At 41.2% G+C, this 23,504-nt stretch overlaps 1 protein-coding gene and 1 long non-coding RNA gene across 2 annotated transcripts in view; both read right to left on the bottom strand.

Moving 5' to 3' along the window:
- Positions 1 to 22,316, bottom strand: part of LOC141271543 (uncharacterized) — a 67,455-nt gene extending 45,139 nt beyond the window's left edge. Inside the window, exons 1-10 of the mRNA XM_073681597.1 lie at positions 21,923 to 22,316; positions 20,808 to 20,996; positions 13,057 to 13,496; positions 12,328 to 12,978; positions 10,468 to 10,492; positions 2,783 to 2,874; positions 2,511 to 2,663; positions 2,337 to 2,415; positions 2,118 to 2,239; positions 1,907 to 2,012 (exon numbers count right to left, since the gene is read on the bottom strand). Coding sequence (XP_073537698.1) covers positions 1,907 to 2,012; positions 2,118 to 2,239; positions 2,337 to 2,415; positions 2,511 to 2,663; positions 2,783 to 2,874; positions 10,468 to 10,492; positions 12,328 to 12,978; positions 13,057 to 13,496; positions 20,808 to 20,996; positions 21,923 to 22,316 — 2,251 coding nt within the window. The remainder of the gene's footprint in view (positions 1 to 1,906; positions 2,013 to 2,117; positions 2,240 to 2,336; positions 2,416 to 2,510; positions 2,664 to 2,782; positions 2,875 to 10,467; positions 10,493 to 12,327; positions 12,979 to 13,056; positions 13,497 to 20,807; positions 20,997 to 21,922) is intronic.
- Positions 2,881 to 5,004, bottom strand: LOC141273006 (uncharacterized). The gene is made up of 3 exons (XR_012322052.1): positions 4,914 to 5,004; positions 3,531 to 3,641; positions 2,881 to 3,291 (listed from the first exon to the last, which is right to left on the bottom strand). It is a non-coding gene; the product is annotated as an uncharacterized lncRNA (long non-coding RNA).
- Positions 22,317 to 23,504: the final 1,188 nt, after the last annotated feature.

The raw sequence follows: 23,504 nt of genomic DNA, 5'->3' as shown, positions 1-23,504 counted from the left end.
TTTTAATAATGTGGAACTAATTATCACAGGTGTTTGAGATTAATTTCAGTGATCCAAAGAGCCATGAGACTTAAACCATCCATGAATTTATTTTAAAAACATCTTTAAGACATTTAATTCCAATTTGCATAATAATTTGGAACGCGGTGTAAAAGGAATCTGTCTTTTCATTTTCGATGATGCAGTTACCTGCAGGGCAGGTTTAAAGGATCAGGTATGGGCATAGATGGGCTTGCATAGTAGTGAGTCATTAGCATATGGAGGATTATGAGGCATATTACATTTACTGAGCGGTCTACTTAGAGCTGCGGCACATGCTAGGTTCACAAGCTTGTAGTGAACAAAAGTAGGCGAGAACAATAATAACAATTACATGCACAGAAAAAGCTCAGCAAGCTCTATTTCAGCATGTATCACCGAAAATGGCCTGGCAGATTCCCTTTAGCAACTAGGGCCAGGCAGCTGCTGCTGTCAAGGCAAATGAAATCACTGGATGCATCAGTGAAAATCAAAAGACCACAAATGAAATACTTTGCACATTACGCTATGAGCACATAACTAGAAACACATAGCTAAATTGGAGCAGAGGAACAATCAATAATTAACCCCTTCATGCCGCAGTCAATTTCCGTTTTTGCATTTCCGTTTTTCCTCCCCTTCTTCCCAGAGCCATAACTCTTATTTTTTCTGTCTATATTGCCATATGAGGGCTTGCTTTTTGCGGGCGAGTTGTACTTTTGAATGACACCATTCATTTTAGCACATAGTGTCCTTGAAAACAGGAAAAAAATTCCAAGTGCAGTGAAATTGTGAAAAAAAACAACACAATTCTGACATTGTTTTTCGAGAATTGTTTTTATGGTGTACATTTTGTGGTATAAATGACCATGCAATATGATTTTCCTCATCAATACGATTACAGAGATACCAAACATGTCCAGTTTTTTTTATTATTATAGTGGTGAAAAAAAAATCAGAAGTTTGCAAAAAAAAAATGTTGGGGTTGTGTCGCCATTTTCTGAGACCCATAACATTTTTATTTTTCGGCCAATGGAGCTGTGTGATGGCTAATTTTTTGCCGGGCAAGACGATTTTTTTTTATTAGTACCGTTTTGAGATAGATGTGACTTTTTGATCACTTGTTATAAGCATTTTGTAAGGAACTGCGGCGACCAAAAAAAACAAATTTTTGGCGTTCTTGAACTTTTTGTGTTTACAGTGTTTAACGATCGGGTTAATTGTTTTTATATTTTGATAGATCTGACTTTTCTGAATGCGGCGATACCACCTACGTGAATTTTTATTATTTTTTAATATTTTTATTTTCAATGGGGAAAGGGTGGTGATTTGAACTTTGTCCTTTTTATTTTTTTTCCATATTTTTTTTATTTTTTTTTTACTTATTACTGATCTTTGGGGACTTGAAGATCCCATTGTCCGATGACTTGTGCTATATGCATCGATGCCACAGCATCGCTGCATATACCAGAAATAACAGTCTCTTTTGAAGCCCTACCACAGAGATTGATAGCAGCATTTAACAAGAGCTCGACCCGTGATTGTTAGCAGCAGGTCCTGGCTGTAATGCATGGCCATCACCTGCTGGGTATGGTACGGGCTCGCTGCATGAGCCAGCTCCATACACCCGCTTCCGGCATGCACTGTATATATATATGCCAGATGTTGTGAAGGGGTTAAAGAGTAACTAAACCTTTATAACTTTTTTCTTTTTATTTGAGTGCCCTTTTAATTTCAAGCAGATGGGTGGGGTCCTGCATCCTGAAATCCCCACCAATTGCTCAAAAAAGAATAAAAAAAAAAACTCTGAGGTGCGCAACCCACACATCAAGATCACATTGCTCCCGCCGAGTGTGCACACAGAACAGTGTTCAGACACTTTTTTTACCTTGGCTATCTGTAGTCGTTCTTTCCTCCTTGCACAATTGTCCGCCATTCATATACATCTCATCTTCCTCTAGAGCTTCTACTTTAATAACGAAGAGCTCATTTTCCTAAGAAATAACAGAAAAATATAATTGAATAATGATCTAGTGAACATCAATTAGAGAAAACAGGATCCAATCAGGTCATCTACAATGACAAAATTGGAGATCTACTTTGTGTTTTCGAGAGACTTCAACTTCATCGCTCTGTGAGCTATTGTTACTCGTTTTTTCACAATCTTCAATATAGAAAGGGCTGGAACAACTCTCTGGTGTAGAACTTCTAGATGACTCATCTACAAGAGACATACATACTGCAAGTTAATACTGATGCTTGTAATAAGGTGATTCTCAAAACTGATCTTTACTTTCCAACAAATGAAAGTCTCTCACCTGAGGAACTGAGGGGCAGATGAGTCTTCCTCATGACGCTCTTGTGTACATCCATGTATACTTCTGAACAGTCATTTTCCTTCACAACAAAAAGTAGTGATGCCTTAAAACCTTATAGAAACATTGTAATAATCTGAATACACACTAACACAGTCCAGCCCCAGCAGCACTCACCTCTCCAGTCAGCATCTCAATGATCTTATTGGTGAGTTTTAGGATCTTCTCGTCATTGTTCCTTCCATGTACCAAGTTAGGCACAGGCTCAGTAATGGGGCAGCTGCTTGGTGTCACACACTCATCAGATGTCTTCTTCACGACTGTGTAATCCTGTTTGGCAAGAAAAGGGGTGGTAATAAATCTAACCACAAGCAGACTTCATCGCCTCTCCAGCCATAACACCATGTCGTATCACATAACCTCCTTCTTCAATTCCCAGAATTGCTCACCTCTCCAGTCAGCAGGTTGATGATCTCCAAGGTAAGGTGTAATATCCTCTTGGTCTTCTCATTTACATCCTTATCCATTCTCAGTGGAAGACCTAAGCAGAAAGAATGCTGTTATACAAGAATGTGAATAAAGACTACAATTTCTCCCTAACTAGAATATTGTAGATCTGCTTTGTGTAAATTGGAGTATAAAGAAATCGTAGGAAAAGTCCTTACAAAAGGCGGTGTCCACTCCTTAAATGCTGTAGTGCTCAGAGTACAATAATAATAATAAAAAAAGCTTATACTCCCCTAATGCACCCATGGCGTTCTCCTGATGCTCGCATGACATTATTATGTCATGTGTATATTGTATCCAATCAGTGGCTGCTAATTGGCTGCAGTTCTCACGCTTCCTCTGACTATCTGAGTTTTGTCCCAGAAAAGAATAAGCGAAGCAGCCCATTAGTGATCTTTGATTGGCTGCAGCGCTCACGTGATATATCACTCAAACACTGGGAGACCTGGAACTACAATGAGAGAGAATAAGCATGTTTTTACTTATTATTATTTTACTTTCGGGCAACTCCTTTAATTGTCGGTTACAGTAATACTACCACAATTTTGTCTCTTTAACAGCATTTACTGCATCAGTCTTTCAAGAAATTACAAGAACATTTTTTTTCTATGTTTAGTATTGCATTAAGTCCAGTGCTAGTGAAGAGAAAGTAATGGATAGATAAGAGTTCTAAAAAACTAAATCCTTTACCTGTTTTTGTGCAACTGACTTAACGGACGAATGGAGCGTCTCTCTTCTCTCCCCAAAGTGAGAGACTGTGGCCTCTGCTGCTCACAAGCGCCGAAGGATAAAATCATGAACCTGCAAAAAATAGAAGAAATTTAAACCTTAATTATTTATATCAGAAGAGGTGAAACAGACTCCGGTCCATCGGCCAGATCACTAATCTGTGACCACTGGAAAGGAGGCCTGCAAATCTCTTTAGCTCTCAGCTCTACGTTTGATTAACTGGGATGGCACGATGTGTATGTGTCATGCCACAATGAAAACATTGCATTGATTCAAAAGTTAATGCTGCTTCTATTCAGTGCCACATATAATGAATGTGATGGTTTGCTAGTTTCTCGATTTTGACCTTGCTCGTGCAAAGGATCATGGATTTCCTAGGGCAGTGGACAGAAGAGGAGTCAAAAAGACTGGCCAAAACAAATCCTATTATAGCATTGGTACTATACCCGCAATACGTAGACCAGAAGTTTAATGGCGACCTAAGCTCCCTTCAGGAGAACAGTAGGATGTAGTACAACTACAACACGGCTATCTGTGACCGGCCTAATACAGCCCAATGAGCACATCCTATAAACATTACATTCTGATGGCGGGATTTGAGGATAAGCAGACATGGTGCTACAGCGTCTTTCATCTACTCCTGCAGACACAATCATACAAATCGGAAGTACTCTCCTGTATCAACGACAGACTGACTGAGATCCAAGATGAGGATTTCGGGAGTTTTTGATGTTGCAGTTTTTCTGCCTCATTATTGCACAAATGAGCTGAATTGCATTTTTCACCTGCTGTTTTTGTCTCCCTTTTCTGTGTCATGTTTTAAATAAAGCTGTTTTGCTTTTGATACTTTCTGTTTCTTCTCTGGGGTAAAGCTTTCTTTATACAGTCTTGTGCAGATGATGTGTTTTTAGTGCGGAAACTAAATAAAGACAAATATGTGGTTTTTACCTATCTCATTCAAGCCTGTAGGAAAAATTAGCAAATAAAAGGCATATTTACCGCAAGAGCAATGGAGGTTGCGGATTTGAGACACGCACCAGAGCTCAGTTTATGCCGCATTAAAAAAAAACAGCGGGCATAACATTTCTATACATCCCATCCACTTTGCTGGAACTGGAAGATGCTGTGCACAAAAATACACAGCAGAAAAAAACGCACCAAAATACTCATGGTGGGAACTCAGCCATATTGCCCTGCATTGCCCCTTTAAGAGTGATCTACAGCAGCTGCAGGATGTATTACACACCGTATTCCAGCTGCTGCAGAACATCATGGCACACACCTCAGACCTTTAGGACAGTGAACATCTGTACAATAGTGAGCGCATACAAACCCGACCAGGACCTGATAGGTAGCTGCTTAGTTCTAGTAGCAGAAGGACCTGTGGTGATGTCACCATCATGTGACCAGTCACATGACAGGGTGGAGCCCAGCAGTGACGTCACATCAGGGGGCGGGGCTCAGTAGAGAGAAGCAGCTGTGTGAGATGAGCGCTCTGCTTCTGTGTGGAGAAAGTATCCATGTAAATACTTTTATGCCCAAGACGACAAAAGTATTCTCTGAGTGATACCTTTCCGAGAATACTTTTGTCATTTTTGGCATAAAAGTATTTACATCGATTTTTCTGGCTAACTCGGTACCACAATATAACTTTGTAGTGTGCATCATGAGAAGAAAGTACAAAGTGATGGCTGCATTGTTTTCTAGGTTTCTATAGATTGTCAGCAGTTGTGTGAGAGCCAGGAAAATACTGGGAGATGAAGTCCCCCGCTCACGGTAATACAGGGTGTCCCTAAAGGCTGGATACATAGGCAAAAATACATATCTCCTCCCCTGAGAAGGTGCGTTTTTGCTGCGTATTTGCAGTGTTTTTTCATCCCCCCATTACTTCCTACGGGTGAAAAAACGCTGAAAGAAGTGACATGTCACTTCTTTCAGCGTTTTTCTATTCACTGAAAATACGCAGTAAACAAAAAAGCAACATGTGGGAACAGTGAATTCTGGTTTCTCATACACTTTGCTGGTACTGCCTGACGCAGCTGAAAACTGACGTAAAAATCTGCTGCAAATACGCAGAAAACACAACGTGTGTGCACATACCCTAAGGCTATGTGCCTATGATGCAGAAATGAAGCAGAAATTTTCCGAAGCATTTGTGCATATCCTTGGCAGAAAAAAAGCATGCGGATTTTACTTGCGTTTTTGAAGTGTTTTTACTTGCGGATTTGCCATGCGTTTTTCCAATGCATTGTATAGGCAAATCCGCATGCGGAAACGCACAAGAAATGGTCATGCTGCGTTTTTTTCCTCACCTAAAATCCACGCAAAATGTCATGGAAGTCATGTGATAAGATGTGCAATGCGTTTCTGCTGCATTTCCGAACGGAAAAAAACGCACAAAAAACACCAAATCCGCATTGTGTGAACATAGCCATAGACTAAACTGGAGCTGAGAAGCAGCAATCCAGAATAAGGGTATGTGCACACGATGCAGAAATGAAGCAGAAAATTTCTGCATCATCTCCCTGGCAGAAAAAACGCATGCGGATTGTACATGCGTTTTTCCTGCGGAATACATGCGGATTCACGTGTGTTTCCGCATGCAGATTGACAAGCGCTTTCCAGGCGATTTTAGCATCACTTGGAAAATGCTTGCGACAACTAGGTCACACTATATAAATCCATGCAAACAGCATGGATTTATATAGTGTGACCCGAGAGAATGGTAAAAATAAAAAATAAATGTATACTTACCTTCTGTTGGCCCCCGGAGTCCTGCTTTACACTCCGTTCTCCCTTGCCGGCAACATTGAATTGAAAGACCTGCCGACGTCAGCGTCACGTGACCCATCACATGACTCTGACGTCAGCGCAGGTCCTTCAACTCACTGCAAAGTGCCGGGAACCAAGCAGGAGCGGTGCGCGGGCCGACAGAAGGTAAGTATACATTTATTTTTTATTTTATTCTTGTTTTACAGTTTTTTAAATGGTACCTGGGTGTGGAGGAGAGTCTCATCTTCTCCACACTCGGGTACCATCCGCACATTAGAACGCGCCAATAACGCAAGTACAGTTGCAGTCTTGCGGAATTGGCGCGTTCTAATGCAAGTCAATGGCGGCGAAAACGCCGCGTTTACGCAAAATTAATTGACATGCTGCGGATTTTTGAGCGCAGCGTTTACGCTGCGGAAAAATCCGCATCATGGGCACAGCACATGCAGATTTCAATTGGGGAACATTGCTGCCCTTCTACCATGCGTTTTTAATGCGTTTCCGCGGCGTTTACGCAGCTGCAAAACCGCCGCGGAAACGCATTAAAAACGCATCGTGTGAACTCAGCCTAAGAACTATGTGGAAGCTACCAGCAGTAAGCTGGAAGCTTTAGTAGGATGTGGTGCTGTTCAGTTGGTCAAAGCAGGGAGCTGATTACTCAAGCTGGACAGCACATACACTCATACTGCCAGACTAGGCAGCACTAATGGTCCCAGCCGCCCTTATCTCAGAGGCTGGACAGAGCATGCGCCACCCGGAGCTTCTTGTCTCGACGATTCCTCCATTACCAGTGTCACCCGCAAAATGAATACAGTGGCGCCTGGTGACAAAAGCAGACTTCGCAAGAGTAGGTCATGGAGGCGATGTGACACACATTACTTACAAGTTGTTCTGCAAAGGGACTGCATCAGCTGCTATTGAAATACTACATAAATCCATCCCTGATTTTCAGCATGATCGAACACCGCTCTATTCACATGGGTCTCTTCAGAATCCCGGTTCTTGGGATCAATGGGAGATTCAGCAGTTGGATCCACTGCGATAGGGAAGTCTCAAAGATAGGGGATAACTTTCAATCTTGGTACAGCCCCTTTAAATATAAACTTGCCAACTCTTCGATGGGCACCGTGACCTCTTAAGAAGCCTCCTGGAAACCAACACTAAGAAGATTTCTTGTGCGTGAAGCTGGGATGCTCAATCATCAGACAGAGCCGTGTCATCTATTCACAAGTTGCAAAACAGACTGAGGAATCATGCCTATGCATGTCGCAGGTGCATATCTCTCAAAAAGATGGCTGCCAGAGTTGGCAAATATAATTACATACTATCAACCATTTAGTAGTATATTTGGTCCATAGTAGTCACATTGTAGTGTCAGCCCTAAACTAGCACCTAACCATCTAATGGACTCTGGTAGCAATTTTTTACTTGTCAAAACTGACACAGCTAGAGGAGGGGTAAGGAAGATAAATAATATCCTTTTGATACTTGTACAAGACGGATAAATCAGAAGTCTACGTTTCAATCTGCTAAATGCCTTGATAGGAAATGTCATCACTAGGGCGTATCTAGAGTAGTGGGGTAGGCAGGGCATTTGCCCCGGGTGCAGACATCATGGAGGCACCGTCAGGTGTATCCCTGGCTGTTGTATCTTGTGTCTTGTGTCTTTCAGGCTCGTGCCTAAAGCCCTGACTGTCGACACTTCCAGGTTACGGCGATATCAGCAGCGTAATCAGGTCATCTGATTATGCAGCTGTCCTCACAACTGCACCGCATAGGAGGTGGATGGCAGCAAGGTAAGCACTCCAATAGAGCCCAAGACACAGGAGTTTTATTGAAGGGGGATGTGTGGGGAAACAACAGTATAGAGAAAGGGGGTAAATGGGGAGGAGACAACAGTATGGAGGGAGTGGGTAAATGTGTGAAGAGATGAAAGTATGAGGGGGTGGGGGCAAATGTGTGAGGATCTGGATTCTCCTCTGCCCCTTCTCTCTGCTCTCGAGTGAAGGCTCAAGAGGTCTCCTGTATAGGCACTGCAGCTGTCACTCAACAGCAAAGGGTACTCTCCTGTATGGTCCGTAGCAGGATAATAATCTGCTGACCACTGATGTAGATGTGGTCAGTCGATGGCGCTATTATTGGCTTTGTTGCTGCTTGTATAGTTGTAGTGTACACCACATTGCCCTGACTCAAAAAGCCTGTATATCTATTTGACATTTCGAGAAGGGGGCGTCATTCACACTTGCAAGTTGCTAACTTCTTGCAGTGAAGGGGAATGACCAAAAAGACACCTACGTGCTCATCACACTGCATATAGACACCATTGTGACAGTCAGAGACAGGAGCGCCTCCAGGAAAGAAACCAGTCTGTGTAACAGACTACAAAACATTTTTGTGAGGTGCAGACCTCTAGATCAGGTCAACCTTATCTGATGAAGCAGAAGACCAGGGCCACATACAAAAGAGTAGTAATCTACCTTATCCAGATTTTTACCTACTACATCTTTGTATTATATAAAAAGTCTCAAGCAGCATGCACTCGACAATTCTCCTGAATTTGCAGAAAAGTGTCTCCTATTTGATTGGGCAGGGTACAGGGCAGTCTACAAGTCTGAGGATATCTGGAGACTTTCAGAGTGACATTTTATTCAACCTGTTCCCCCACTCCCAGCCAAAGATATCCCCAAAAATATGCTAGGTTTGTAGGAAGTATGGTAGAAGGAGCGATTTCCGTTATTATTGCACCACATGCCTATTACAAAAAGACCTCTATATCCCCCTGTTTCAAGACCTACCACATATCTTACAATTATTAATTAGATTTTTTTAGGGATGACACTACATTGTGTGGTAGGCTCTTTTTTTCAAATAATTAACATACAGTGGGGAAAAAAGTATTTAATCTGCTACCAATTATGCAAGTTCTCCCACTGGCGGTGTGCTTGGGATCATTGTCATGCTGAAAGGTCCAGCCACGTTTCATCTTCAATGCCCTTGCCAGTGGAAGACGGTTTGCACTCAAAATCTCATGATACATGGCACCATTCATTCTTTCATGTACACGGATCAGTCGTCCTGGTCCTTTGGCAGAGCAACAGCCCCAAAGCATGATGTTGCCACCCCCATGCTTCACAGTAGGTATGGTGTTCTTTGGATGCAACTCAGCATTCTTTCTCCTCCAAAGACGATGAGTTGTGTTTCTACCAAACAGTTCTACTTTGGTTTCATCTGACCACATGACATTCTCCCAATACTCTTCTGGATCATCCAAATGCTCTCTAGCAAACTTCAGACGGGCCCGGACATGTAATGGCTTAAGCAGAGGGATACGTCTGGCACTGCAGGATCTGAGTCCCTGGCAGCGTTGTGTGTTACTGGTGGTAGCCTATGTAACGTTGGTCCCAGCTCTCTGCAGGTCATTCACTAGGTCCCCCCGTGTGGTTCTGGGATTTTTGCTCACTATTCTTGAGATCATTTTGACCCCACGGGGTGAGATTTTGTGTGGAGCCTCAGATCGAGGGAGATTATCAGTGGTCTTGTATGTCTTCCATTTTCTAACTATTGTTCCCACAGTTGATTTTTTCACACCAAGCTGCTTGCCTATTGCAGAGTCAGTCTTCCCAGCCTGGTGCAGGGCTACAATTTTGTTTCTGGTGTCCTTCGACAGCTCTTTGGTCTTCACCATAGTGGAGTTTGGAGTGTGACTTTTTGAGGTTGCACAATGGGTGGCTGACTAAATACTTTTTTTCCCCACTGTATGTGCATGTGGTATAGTGTGTGTTAATATACTCGCCTACCGCCGCCTTCTCCGGGATAGTAGGTAGAAGCAAAATGTGAGTATATAAAATGTATCCTTTAATTAAAAGCTCATTTAAAATACCTTTGCAACCATAGTCCCAAAAAGGATTAATTATAAAAAGCCACCTATCCAACGGTTAATAGTCAGATTTCTACATACCAACATACATAAAGAGGGAAAAGACAGGAAATAAATGTCGAGTAAATCACTCAATAACAGGACATATATTCTTACTGACAGTGGTCAGTCTTAAAGTAGGTGGTCTATAGCCACAAACGCTAAATATTGAGCAAATTACTCATTTAAAGGACATATACTCATACTGACAGTGGTCAGTCTTAAAGTAGGTGGTCTGTAACCACAAAGACCCACTTTACTTATAAAAAGTCAAATACCTCATATTAAGTATACATATTTATCCTTGAATAGAAAAATAATGGGAGAAAAACATGAAATAATCTCACCCATCCCAAGGACCTGTGGAGTCATCACATATTAGCCCATGTCTAAATGGCTCCTGTAACCAAACTTCAGAGGTCTAAGTGTCAACCCAATAGGGCCCTATTAACTGTCCTGGCCCTAGTCAACCCAAAAGACTCCCATCCTGACTAGGACAGTTCACAGCTATCCCTTAGGCTTGAGATACCTTAGACTGTCCCTATGTGCCTCCCCATGTGCTGCTACCTTATCCAAGATCCAATACCATTCCACCCCCACCGATAAGATGTTCCCAATTCCGTCTGGAAGTGTTCAGTTGCAGAGCTGCATAGCACAGCTCCATCAACTGTATAGTGGCCGCATCCACCCCCTATTGATTCAAATACTGGGTGGATGTTAAGTACCCGGCCGCTATATATTGACAAAGCTGTGCAGCTCTGCAACTGAGCACTTCTGGCCGACACTACGAACAGCTGATCGGCGGGGATGCTGGTTGTTGCACCCCCACTCATCAAATATTGATGACCTATTCTAAGTCCTGGACAACCCCTTCAAATAAATTGCCTAGGGTATATTGTGATGTAAAGGCCATGAGTAATAAGTAGTCTGTAATCTTGTTTATCTATATATGGTTTATTAGTATTTTTAGGGCGAGACAATGAAAACTTGGGTAAAACTGCTGCAAAATTTTTGCAAAATAGCTGTGCAACACGTTGCCACTTTTACCATTTTCACACCATCTCCGCTCTTTGAAGCTTGGGATGAGTTTAGCCGAAGTTGGTTTGGCCTAGTGCACCTGCTAAATTTATTAGAATACACAGAACAAATGTGCCATTAATTATGGCAGAAATATATTATACTCCATTGTGGTACACGTCTGATGGAAGTGCATGCTTTTAAATTAATTTGGTGCATCTTGCTCCAGTGGACTCCATCATAACTAGTGTACAAAATACTGGTCTTGATGAATCGGCCCCACTATATATTAAAAGGTTTTCAGGCTTATTAAATGAATAACCTTAGGATAGGTCACACATTTCAATACAAGCATTTTCAGTTGAATATGGGCTGCCAATATACAGTGAATGGAGCTAGGCTGTTCCAGCTGCTTTCATTGTTTACATCTGGTTGCTGCCAGAACACCACTGATCTGATATTGATATCATTTACTATAAGCTGATATAAAAGCAAAACATTACTATGGTATTTCATCTGTGGAAAATACATAGATTAGTTCTAGGTCTGTGTCAGGGACATAACAGGCAAGATGGGAAGAGAGCATGAAACTTTTTATTAAAAACGTGTTCACATTTTCCAATGGTCTTGTTACACTGATAATATTGATTAAAAGTAAAAGACTGTTGATCAAGAGAATCAACATAGTAATAGATATACAGAACTTTTGTGGAGGGAATCTGGAGATCAAGAAGGGGTCCACCTCATTGAATCAAAAATGTAAAGATAATTGCCACTCCAAAATGTGTAGATGAGATTTTTATTTTGGCAATCCAATAAATAAAATAGTGATGTTTTGGCCCAGAATTTAGACCATCTGGAAGATCAAGGGTATCTGTCAGCATCAATGTGTACATACAAAAAACAGGCTCCATCCAGCACTTACTGTCCTTTGCCTAAAAGCCAACTGTTGACCAGAGTCATGTATAAGTTATGAATTGCTAACTGACTGCAATCTTGTCCAAATAAAATAGGAAAGACTTGTTAAAGTCTGAGAAGAACCAGATTTTATACTTTAACTGTGGTTATGATTTCGTTCCCATTGGAATCTAAGGGAGTTTTCTCCCTTGTGTGAATTTTGTGATGCTTAATTAGACTTGATTTTTGGGTAAAACATTTTCCACAGCCTGAACATGAAAATGGCTTCTCGCCTGTGTGAGTTCTCAGATGATAAATAAGACCCGTTTTATAAGTAAAACACTTTCCACACTTCACACATGGAAATGGCTTCTCCCCTCTGTGAATTTTCTGATGTTCAGTAAGACTAGACTTCTTGGTAAAACGTTTTCCACATTCAGAACATGGAAATGGCTTCTCCCCAGTGTGAGTTTTCTTATGATTAACAAGATTTGATTTCTGGGCAAAACATTTCCCACATTCCGCACATGAGAATGGCTTCTGCCCAGTGTGAATTTTTTGATGTCTAACAAGACCTGCTTTGTTAGTAAAACTTGACCCACATTCAGGGCATGAATATGGCTTCTCTCCAGTGTGAATTTTTTGATGTTCGATAAGTCCAGTTTTTTTGCTAAAATATTTCCCACATTCAAAACATGAAAATGGCTTTTCCCCTGTCTGTAGCCTTTGATGGTCAACAAGAGTTAGTTTTTTGGAAAGACACTTGTCACAACGAATACAGGAATGTGTTTTTTCCCCTGTCTGACTTAGGTAAAGTTTAAAGAAACCAGATTTTTGGGGCAAATATTTCTTGCATTTGGACCCAGAAAATCTCTCCTCCCATGTGTGAATTCTTTTATGCTCATTAAGAGAAGGTTTCTTGGTAAAACAACTCCCACATTGTGAACACAGAAATGGCTTCTCCTCTGTGTGAATCCCATGATGATCATTTAGATTACATTTTTTAGTAATACTGTTTCCACATGCTGAGTATGTAAAGGTCTTCTCTCTTGTGTGACTCCTTTGATGTTCAGCAACAGATGACCTGGGAATGAAATACTTCCCACAATCCAAACATAAAAATGACTTTTCTCCAGTGTGAATTGTGTCTTGTTTTCCCAGACCTAATTTCTGAGTAAAACATCCCCCGCATTCCGAACAAGAAAAGGGTTTTTCCCCAATGTGATTTATATGTTCTGTAAAATCCTGTGTGTTATCAGTATTGTCTACTGCACACTCTGGGAATAAAATAATTTGTCCATCCAAGCTCTTGGTACAGTCATACACTGAGGATAAAAACAGATATAAATAAAAAATTATAGTAATTCAACAAAGTATTTTTTTTTCTTTCGGTAACTATCCAAAATAAGTTACAGCAAATATAAAATCATCATCTACCAACATAAATTATAAATAATAATCGCTATCAACTACTTTGTAAATCAAGAAATTAAACTCCTTAAGGACCAAAACAATCTTTATATTTTTCTTTTTTGCACACCAACAATCATACCATTCTTCCTTTTTATTCCTCTGTATATGGCTTTGCTTTTTTGCAGAATGCAGAAAAAAAAAAACTCCAGAAAACATGTATCTTACAGCATATACTGATCATCATAAATTATACTACTCTTTAAGCCATGAGAACTAATCTATTTTGGATGTTTAGTAGTAGTCATTTTGCTCTTCAAGTCAAACCAAGCGCTTTAACTTTTTATTTTTCTGTCGATATTATTGTATGAGGGCTAATTTTTTGCCAGACAAGTTACACTTTGTATAGGCACCATTTTGACATTCTGTGTCCTTGCTTGCAGTGGGGAGTGTAAAAAGTACAAATTCGACAAAACAACTCAAAAGGGAAGAGAAACAAGTGCACAAAAAAAACACAAAAAAATACACACTTGCTAAAATAAAATATTTCATGTATAAGAAAAATATGTACCTCCAATAAAGTGTCAGTAAAGCATAAGGTGCCAGTGCAATAATATCCAGAAATAAAGTGTCAATCACATGTAAGGGAAAAGTACCCCCCCACACACACACAAAAAAACAAACAGGGTATAAGAAAACACTAACAAAGCAGAAGTATAAAAAGTGACACACTTGCATTAGATGAAAATACCACATATGACACAGAATGACTAAAGGTGCCTAAAAGAAGAATGGCTAATAAGAAAAGGTAACAAATAAAATATTACGGTGCTTAGTGTAAAAATATCTTCAAATGAGATGATAAAATGCATGGACACAGAAGTAAATAAATAACTCATATATGATTGATAATAGTGATCAATATAAGTAAAAAGTAAAGTGTAGAAGCAGTAAACAAGGCAAATATAGTTTAGATAGAATGTATAGGTATACATATAATGAAAAAGTCACTACAAATAATTGAATTATTCTTTTCAACTAGTCTATATAAAGTTAAATTAATAAATGCCTGCATTGGCATTAAAAGCAGTTAAGTGTCCTTGCTCTCCAGCATGTGTTTCACCCTGCTTTGTCAGGGGTTGTGTCATGAGAAAGGCAGCTTAATATATCCTGTACCTGCCAATCCAGTGAGTGTAAAACAGTCACAGGAGCCATGATGATGTATGGCTATTTTCTCCATTTTATACTTGGCCATAACAATTCTCTTATTTGTAGTGACTTTTCCATTATTTGTTTACCTATACATTCTACCTTGCTTTTTACTGCATCTGCACTTTCCTCTTTACTTGCGGTATATTGTTCACCATTATGATTCATGAACCATCCAACGATTAAATAAAATAGGAACTTTATTGAAAAAACATAACACCTTTGGAATCCAAATTACATGTGATTTGGATTCCAAAGGTTTTATGTTTTTTCAATACAGTTCCTATTTTATTTAATCGTTGGATGGAAGTTTCGCACTCATTTTCTTTCTTCTACCATTGGCTATGCTTCACCAGCAGGACCAGGCACCCTCCACACAGTCTACAACCGGGATATATGGACTATACAGCATCGTGAGCTCTCTTCCCCCCTTTCCTACCTACATTATGACTCATATGAGAGTTACTAATTTACTTGTGTCCATGCACTTTATTATCTCTGTTATGTCATTAGAAGATATTTCTTTGTACTAAGCATCTTACTCTATTTGTTACCTTTTCTTATTAACCCTTCTTCATTTCTCTGTACATGGTCTTTACATCTAGCTTCAAGTGTGTCACTTTTGCTTTGTGGTTATATTCTTTTACGTTGTTTATTTTTGGGACACTTTTACCTTGCATGTAATTTTCATTTTACTTATGGACATTATTGCACTGGCACTTTATGATTCACTCCACTTTATTGGAGGTTTATTGAAATATTTTTCTTACACATGAAATTGTATCTTTTAGTAAGAGAGTAATGTTTCCCTCGTAGAATTACATTGTTCATATTTTTAATGTCATTTGGACTTTTATTATATTTAAATAAAGATTTCTATTGTGGATTTTAGTGGACTTCCTGCTCTTCTCTGTTAGGTTGTTTTGTTTAATTTTTTATTTAGGTGCCATCCCATACATTACTTTGGATGATTATTACTGGAGCTTTTTTCTTTATTGCTAGGTATTAATTAGGAGGCAATGGAGTGAGGAAAACAGTATAAAGGGAGACTAACCTGATTATCACCTATCCGTGATATATTAATGACCTATCAATTCAGTGAGGGTCCAACAACCAGCACCCCAATACATGAACTTGAAAAGGAGATAAAGATCAGTACCTGCCAGTGCCCCCTAAATAACATATGAAATCGCGCTGTTCCCACTCCATATATTGTTTACATCCTCCCATCACCGAAGTAGATCACAGCTGATCAGTGGGGGCACAGGTGTTGGACTCCAACAGATCTATTATTGATCTATTGATACGTTATCAATATGTTAGTCCTGGAAACCCCTTTAACCCTTTTACCCCCGAGGGTGGTTTGCACGTTAATGACCAGGCTAATTTTTACAATTCTGACCACTGTCACTTCATGAGGTAATTACTCTGGAACGCTTCAACGGATCCCCCTGATTCTGAGAATGTTTTTTTTGTGACATATTGTACTTCATGTTAGTGGTAAAATTTACTCGATATCACTTGCAGTTATTTGTGAAAAAAACGGAAATTTGGCAAAAATTTTGAACATTTTGCAAATTTCAAAATTTGAATTTTTATGCCCTTAAATCAGAGAGATACAGTACAGACCAAAAGTTTGGACACACCTTCTCATTTAAAGATTTTTCTGTATTTTCATGACTATGAAAATTGTACATTCACATTGAAGACATCAAAACTATGAATTAACACATGTGGAATTATATACTTAACAAAAAAGTGTGAAAGAACTGAAAATATGTCTTATATTCTAGGTTCTTCAAAGTAGCCACCTTTTGCTTTGATGACTGCTTTGCACACTCTTGGCATTCTCTTGATGAGCTTCAAGAGGTAGTCACCGGAAATGGTTTTCACTTCACAGGTGTGCCCTGTCAGGTTTAATAAGTGGGATTTATTGCCTTATAAAAGGGGTTGGGACCATCAGTTGTGTTGTGCAGAAGTCTGGTGGATACACAGCTGATAGTCCTACTGAATAGACTGTTAGAATTTGTATTATGGCAAGAACAAAGCAGCTAAGTAAAGAAAAACGAGTGGCCATCATTACTTTAAGAAATGAAGGTCAGTCAGTGACAAAAATTGGGAAAACTTTGAAAGTGTCCCCAAGTGCAGTTGCAAAAACCATCAAGCGCTACAAAGAAACTGGCTCACATGAGGACAGCCCCAGGAAAGGAAAACCAAGAGTCACCTCTGCTTCTGAGGATACGTTTATCTGAGTCACCAGCCTCAGAAATCGCAGGTTAACAGCAGCTCAGATTAGAGACCAGGTCAATGCCACACAGAGTTCTAGCAGGAGACACATCTCTTCAACAACTGTTAAGAGGAGACTTTGTGCAGCAGGCCTTCATGGTAAAATAGCTGCTAGGAAACCACGGCTAAGGACAGGCAACAAGCAGAAGAGACTGGTTTGGGCTAAAGAACACAAGGAATGGACATTAGACCAGTGGAAATCTATGCTTTGGTCTGATGAGTCCAAATTTGAGATCTTTGGTTCCAACCACCATGTCTTTGTGCGACGCAGAAAAGGTGAACGGATGGACTCTACATGCCTGGTTCCCATCGTGAAGCATGGAGGAGGAGGTGTGATGGTGTGGGGGTGCTTTGCTGGTGACACTGTTGGGGATTTATTCAAAATTGAAGGCATACTGAACCAGCATGGCTACCACAGCATCTTGCAGCAGCATGCTATTCCATCCGGTTTGCGTTTAGTTGGACCATCATTTATTTTTCAACAGGACAATGACCCCAAACACACCTCCAGGCTGTGTAAGGGCTATTTGACCAAGAAGGAGAGTGATGGGGTGCTACGCTAGATGACCTGGCCTCCACAGTCACCAGACCTGAACCCAATCGAGATGGTTTGGGGTGAGCTGGACCGCAGAGTGAAGGCAAAAGGGCCAACAAGTGCTAAGCATCTCTGGGAACTCCTTCAAGATTGTTGGAAGACCATTTCCGGTGACTACCTCTTGAAGCTCATCAAGAGAATGCCAATAGTGTGCAAAGCAGTCATCAAAGCAAAAGGTGGCTACTTTGAAAAACCTAGAATATAAGACATATTTTCAGTTGTTTCACACTTTTTTGTTAAGTATATAATTCCACATGTGTTAATTCACAGTTTTGATGCCTTCAGTGTGAATTTACAATTTTCATAGTCAGGAAAATACAGAAAAATCTTTAAATGAGAAGGTGTGTCCAAACTTTTGGTCTGTACTGTATGTCACACAAAATAGTTAATAAATAACATTTCCCACATGTCTACTTTACATCAACACAATTTTGGAACCAATTTTTTTTTTTATTAGGGAGCTATAAGGGTTAAAAGTTGACCAGCGATTTCTAATTTTTCCAACAAAATTTACAAAAACATTTTTTTAGAAACGACATCACATTTGAAGTCACTTTGAGGGGTCTTTGTGACAGAAAATACCCAAAAGTGACACCATTCTAAAAACTGCACCCCTCAAGGTGCTCAAAACCACATTCAAGAAGTTTATTAACCCTTCAGGTGCTTCACAGGAATTTTTGGAATGTGGAAGAAAAAAATGAACATTTAACTTTTTTCACAAAAATGTTACTTTAGACCCAATTTTTTTTATTTTCGCAGGTGTAACAGGAAAAAATGGACCCAAAAATTTGTTGTGCAATTTCCCCTGAGCACGCAGATACCCTATATGTGGGGGAAAACCACTGTTTGGGCACACGGCAGGGTTTGGAAGGGAAGGAGCGCCATTTGACTTTTTGAATGTAAAATTTGTTTGAATAATTAGCGGACGCCATATTGCGTTTGGGGAGCCCCTGATGTGCCTAAACAGTGGAAACCCCCCACAAGCGACACAATTTTGGAAACTAGACCCCTCAGGGAACTTATCTAGATGTGTGGTGAGCACCTTGAACCCCCAGGTGCTTCACAGAAGTTTATAACATTGAGCCGTAAAAATTAAATTTTCACATTTTTCCCACAAAAATGTTTTTCAGCCCCAAATTTAACATTTTAATAAGGGTAACAGGAGAAATTGCACCATGCAGTTTGTTGTGAAATTTCTCCTGAGTAAGCCGATACCCCAATGTGGGGGAAAACCACTGTTGGGCACATGGCAGGGTTCGGAAGGGAAGGAGCGCTATTTAACGTTTTGAATGTAAAATTTGCTTCAATAATTAGCGGACGCCATGTTGCATTTGGAGAGCCCCTGATGTGTCTAAACAGTGGAAACCCCCCACAAGTGACACCATTTTGGAAACTAGACCCATCAGGGAACTTATCTAGATGTGTGGTGAGTACCTTGAACCCCCAGGTGCTTCACAGAAGTTTATAACATGGAGCCGTGAAAATAGGAATTATTCCTACCGTTAATTACGTTTCCAGGAGTCCATCATGACAGCACGACAGGAGTTAGTTCCTCTGACCTTCCAGGGACAGGAAACACATGAGACGTTAAAAGGCCCCCCACACACACACACACACCTCATCCTCAGTGTTTGTACTAATTACCACACCAGGATGGATGCAACTCTATTTTATTAAATTCACCAATGTTACATTCACATTAACATAAAGAGTAGGGGAGGGAATATAACGGTGCTGTCATGATGGACTCCTGGAAACGTAATTAACGGTAGGAATAATTCCTATTTTACCAGTTCGTCCATCATGACAGCACGACAGGAGTAATACCAAATCAAAACGGTCATTAGGGTGGGACTACCGCTTGCAGAACCTTACGACCATAAGCTAGCTTTTGGCTGGACAGACTATCTAATTTATAGTGTTTGCTAAAGGTAGAAATATTAGACCAAGTTGCTGCCTGGCAGATTTGTTCTATCAATGCTCCTGCCTTCTCTGCCCAAGAGGTAGAAACTGCTCTAGTGGAGTGAGCTCTAACGGAAATTGGCTGTCCTTTTTCTCTGACTCATATGCAAGAGTGATAGTTTTGGTTATCCATCTTGTTAAGGTTGGTTTAGAGGCTTTCTTGCTTTTGTTTGCTCCTGAATATTGGAGGAACAGATTCGAGTCCAGTCTCCAGGGAGCTGTTTCTTCCATATAGTAAATGACTGATCTCCTGATGTCCAGAGTATGAAACGATTTTTCTTTGTCGTTTTTTAGAGATTGGCAAAAAGATGGTAAGATTATTTCCTGGTTCAAGCTGGCCTTGGATACCACTTTGGGAAGGAAAAAGGGATCCAATCTGAGAACCAATCTGTCTAGTACTTTCAGGTAAGGATCTAGAATTGAGAGTGCTTGGATTTCCCATACCAGTTTTGCCGTGGTGACTGCTACCAGAAAAACTGTTTTCATGGAGAGTAGATCTATCCCTGACTGCTCCATAGGCTCAAATGGAGATTTACATAAGGCTACTAACACTAGGTTTAGGTCCCATGATGATACAAGATTTCTAAGCGTAGGTTTTAGGCGAGAGATTGCTCTGGTAAACTTTGATATCCATGGGTGGTCTGCTAAGGGATAGTCTAGGAAAGAACTCAGGGCAGAAATATGCACTTTTCATGTGTTCGGCCTAAGGCCTTTATCAAATCCTTGTTGGAGAAAGTCTAGAATTTTAGGGATGTCGGGCTTATCTAAGCCCATGCCTCATTCTCCTGTAAATAAGCAAAAGTGCTTCCACACCTGGGAGTATATGGTTGATGTTATCTCTTTTCTGCTGGCTTGCAAAGTCGAGATTACACGATCCGATAAGCCCTTGGAAGCTAGGATGCGCCTTTCAGGATCCACGCTGTTAACTGGAGAAGATGGCATCTTGATAATACAAGGGACCCTGAGACAGAAGGTCTACCCGGGATGGAAGAATAAATGGGTGATCCATCGACATTTGTTGTAACAACGGAAACCAGCTCTTCTTAGGCCAAAGTTGTCTGCTCCTGTCTTATCTTTCTCAATACTCTCGAGATTAGGGGCATTGGAGGGAAGGCATATACAAGATCTCTTCCCCAGGGCTGAGAGAGAGCGTCTACCCCTTCCGGGTTGTTGCCCGGTTTGATGGAGAACAATCGCCGGAGCTTTCTGTTCTTTTTGGTAGCAAACAAATCTATGGAGGGCAAGCCCCATTTCTGGATTATTTGCTTGAAGACATCTGGGTTCAGCTCCCACTCAGAGGACCAGACTTTCTCTCTGCTGAGGTAGTCCGCTATTGTGTTCTCGGATCCTTTGAGGTGAATTGCTGACACCGAAAGAACATTCACTTCAGCCCACTGGAAGATTTGTGTTGCTAGCATCTGCAACTATATTCCTTTGGGGCCTCCCTGCGACGAAGAAAGGTGATCGTCGTCCTGTTGTCCGAAAAAATTTTTATGTGATTTCCTCTGACTAGATCTTGACCTTGTTGAAGAATTACCAGACCCTTAAGGCCCCGTCACACTAAGCGATATCGCTAGCGAGATCGCTGCTGTGTCACGGTTTTGGTGACTCACCAGCGACCTCACCAGCGATGTCGCTATGTGTGACACTTTGCAACGATCAGGCCCCTGCTGTGAGGTCGCTGATCGTTGCAAAGTGTCCTGGACCATTTTTTGGTCGTTGGCCTCCCGCTGGCCAGCACACATCGCTGTGTGTGACCAGCGGGACCAACGATCTGGCTGGTAACCATGGTAAATATCGGGTTACTAGGGGCACGCGCGCACTTAGTAACCTGCTGTTTACCATAGATACCACTCTGCTACGGTGAGCGGAGGCTCCAGCACACCGTAGCAGAGTCGTATCCATGGTAAACAGCGGGTTACTAGGGGCACACGCGCACTTAGTAACCCGATGTTTACCATAGTTACCAGCCTGCTCCTGCTTGCAGCAGGCTGGTAACGGGAGCAGGACATCGTGGAACGATTCTTTCCACGATATCGCTGCTCCCCTCATCGCTGGTGAGCCTGCCTGTTTGACAGCTCACCAGCGATGTATTAGCGATGCAGCAACGATCCCTGACAGGTCATATCGTTGTCGGGATCGCTGCTGCATCGCTTAGTGTGACGGGGCCTTTAGTTCTTTGCAGTTTGAAGATCTTTTTTGTAGATCGGGAGGCCATGAGCCCTGGAAGTATCTGCCCTGTATATTCGCCCCCCAGCCTCTTTGACTGGCATCTGTGGAGGTCCGCACCATAGGAAGGAGGATCCATTCTACCGCCTTTCTTAGACTTGAGGGTCTTGTCCACCAAGAAAGAGAAAGTTCTATTTCTGGTGTCAATTTCATCTTTTTGATTAGACCTGAAGATTGTTTGTTCCAGGTAGATAGGAATGCTCGTTGCAGGGGTCTCGTGTGGGCCTGGGTCCATCTTACACTGGGAATATGTGATGTCATCAGACCTAGAATTCGTATGGCGAATCTGACAGTTGTGAAAGTCTTTTTCTGGAAATTTCGGATTTTGAGACTGATTTCCTGCTGTTTCGTTAGAGGCAGGGAAGAATTCTGGAGATGAGAGTTTAGAAGTACTCCTAAGAACACCTTTTCGGTGCTTGGTTGGAGACTTGATTTTTCCCAATTGATTCCCCATCCTAAGGTTTGTAGGGTTTTGATTGTCTTTATTTGTTGTTGGAGAGGAGTGGGCTCTGATTCGGCCACTAACAATATATCGTCCAGATATGGTATTATAATTATGCCCTGTTTTCTGAGGAAGGCTGCAACCTCCATTATTAGCTTTGAAAAAATTCTGAGAGCCGATGACAGACCGAAAGGAAGGAAAGTGAACTGGAAGTGATATACTCTGTCTTCTCGCTCTAGGGCAAATCTCAAATATTGATGATGGGTCGGATGGATAGGAACGAGATAATACGCATCCCGGAGATCTAGGGTGCACATTACCGAATCTTTTTGTATTAGAGGGATGCTGGACCTGATTGTCTCCATCTTGAATCTTCTGTACTGCACTGAATGATTTAGGGGCTTTAGATTTATTACCGTACGTCTTTTGCCCGATGGTTTCAAGATCGAGAAGAGGGAGGAATAGTGGCCTAATCCTATTTCCAAGGGAGGTACTTGTTCCACCGCCCCTATAGACTCCAGGGTTATTACATCGAGCCAAAGGGATTGAAAGGCCGAGGGAGAGAGAGAGCGGATAATCTGAAAACGTTGTGGGGGAGGATGGGAAAATTCTATTTTGTACCCCTCTTTTATTGTGCGCAGGAGCCATTGGTTTTTTGTTATGGCCTGCTATTTTTCCCAAAAAAAGTGAAGCCTCCCCCCAACCCCCATAGAGTCAGGGTCTACTCAGAGGGCCAGAGAAAAACTGGGTTGCTCTATCTCTTCCCCCTTTTCTGTAGGACCATCTCCCCATTTTACCTATACCCCTATAGTCTTGTTTAGGGGACCTGGGGCGGGATTTACGAAAGGGATGATATCTCTTTGTTTTTTCTTCGGGAAACCCTTTCTTTTTATCCGTCGCCCTTCACAAAATCTCATCAAGGACTGGACTGAAAACCTAGGAACCAGAAAAGGGGTTAGAACAAAGCTTATTTTTTGAGTGGCTATCCCCAGTCCAAGTTGTGAGCCAAATCGAGCGTCTTTCCGAATTAGATAGGACACTACTTCAGGATGCGAATCTAACAGATTCAGCTGAAGCGTCAGCCAAAAACTGTGTTGCTATTTTTAATAATGGCAGGGATTCTGATATTATTTCTCTAGGTGTATTGGAGACTATGTGATCTGACAGCTCGTCTATCCATAGACACATAGACCTAGCTAC

Source organism: Phyllobates terribilis, unplaced genomic scaffold (genome assembly GCF_046119375.1).
Source record: "Phyllobates terribilis strain yellow unplaced genomic scaffold, ASM4611937v1 Scaffold_5__5_contigs__length_657084704, whole genome shotgun sequence".
Classification (NCBI taxonomy): Eukaryota; Metazoa; Chordata; class Amphibia; order Anura; family Dendrobatidae; genus Phyllobates; species Phyllobates terribilis.
Note: the sequence above shows the minus strand (reverse complement) of the source record. Positions and strands in the feature narration are given on the sequence as shown.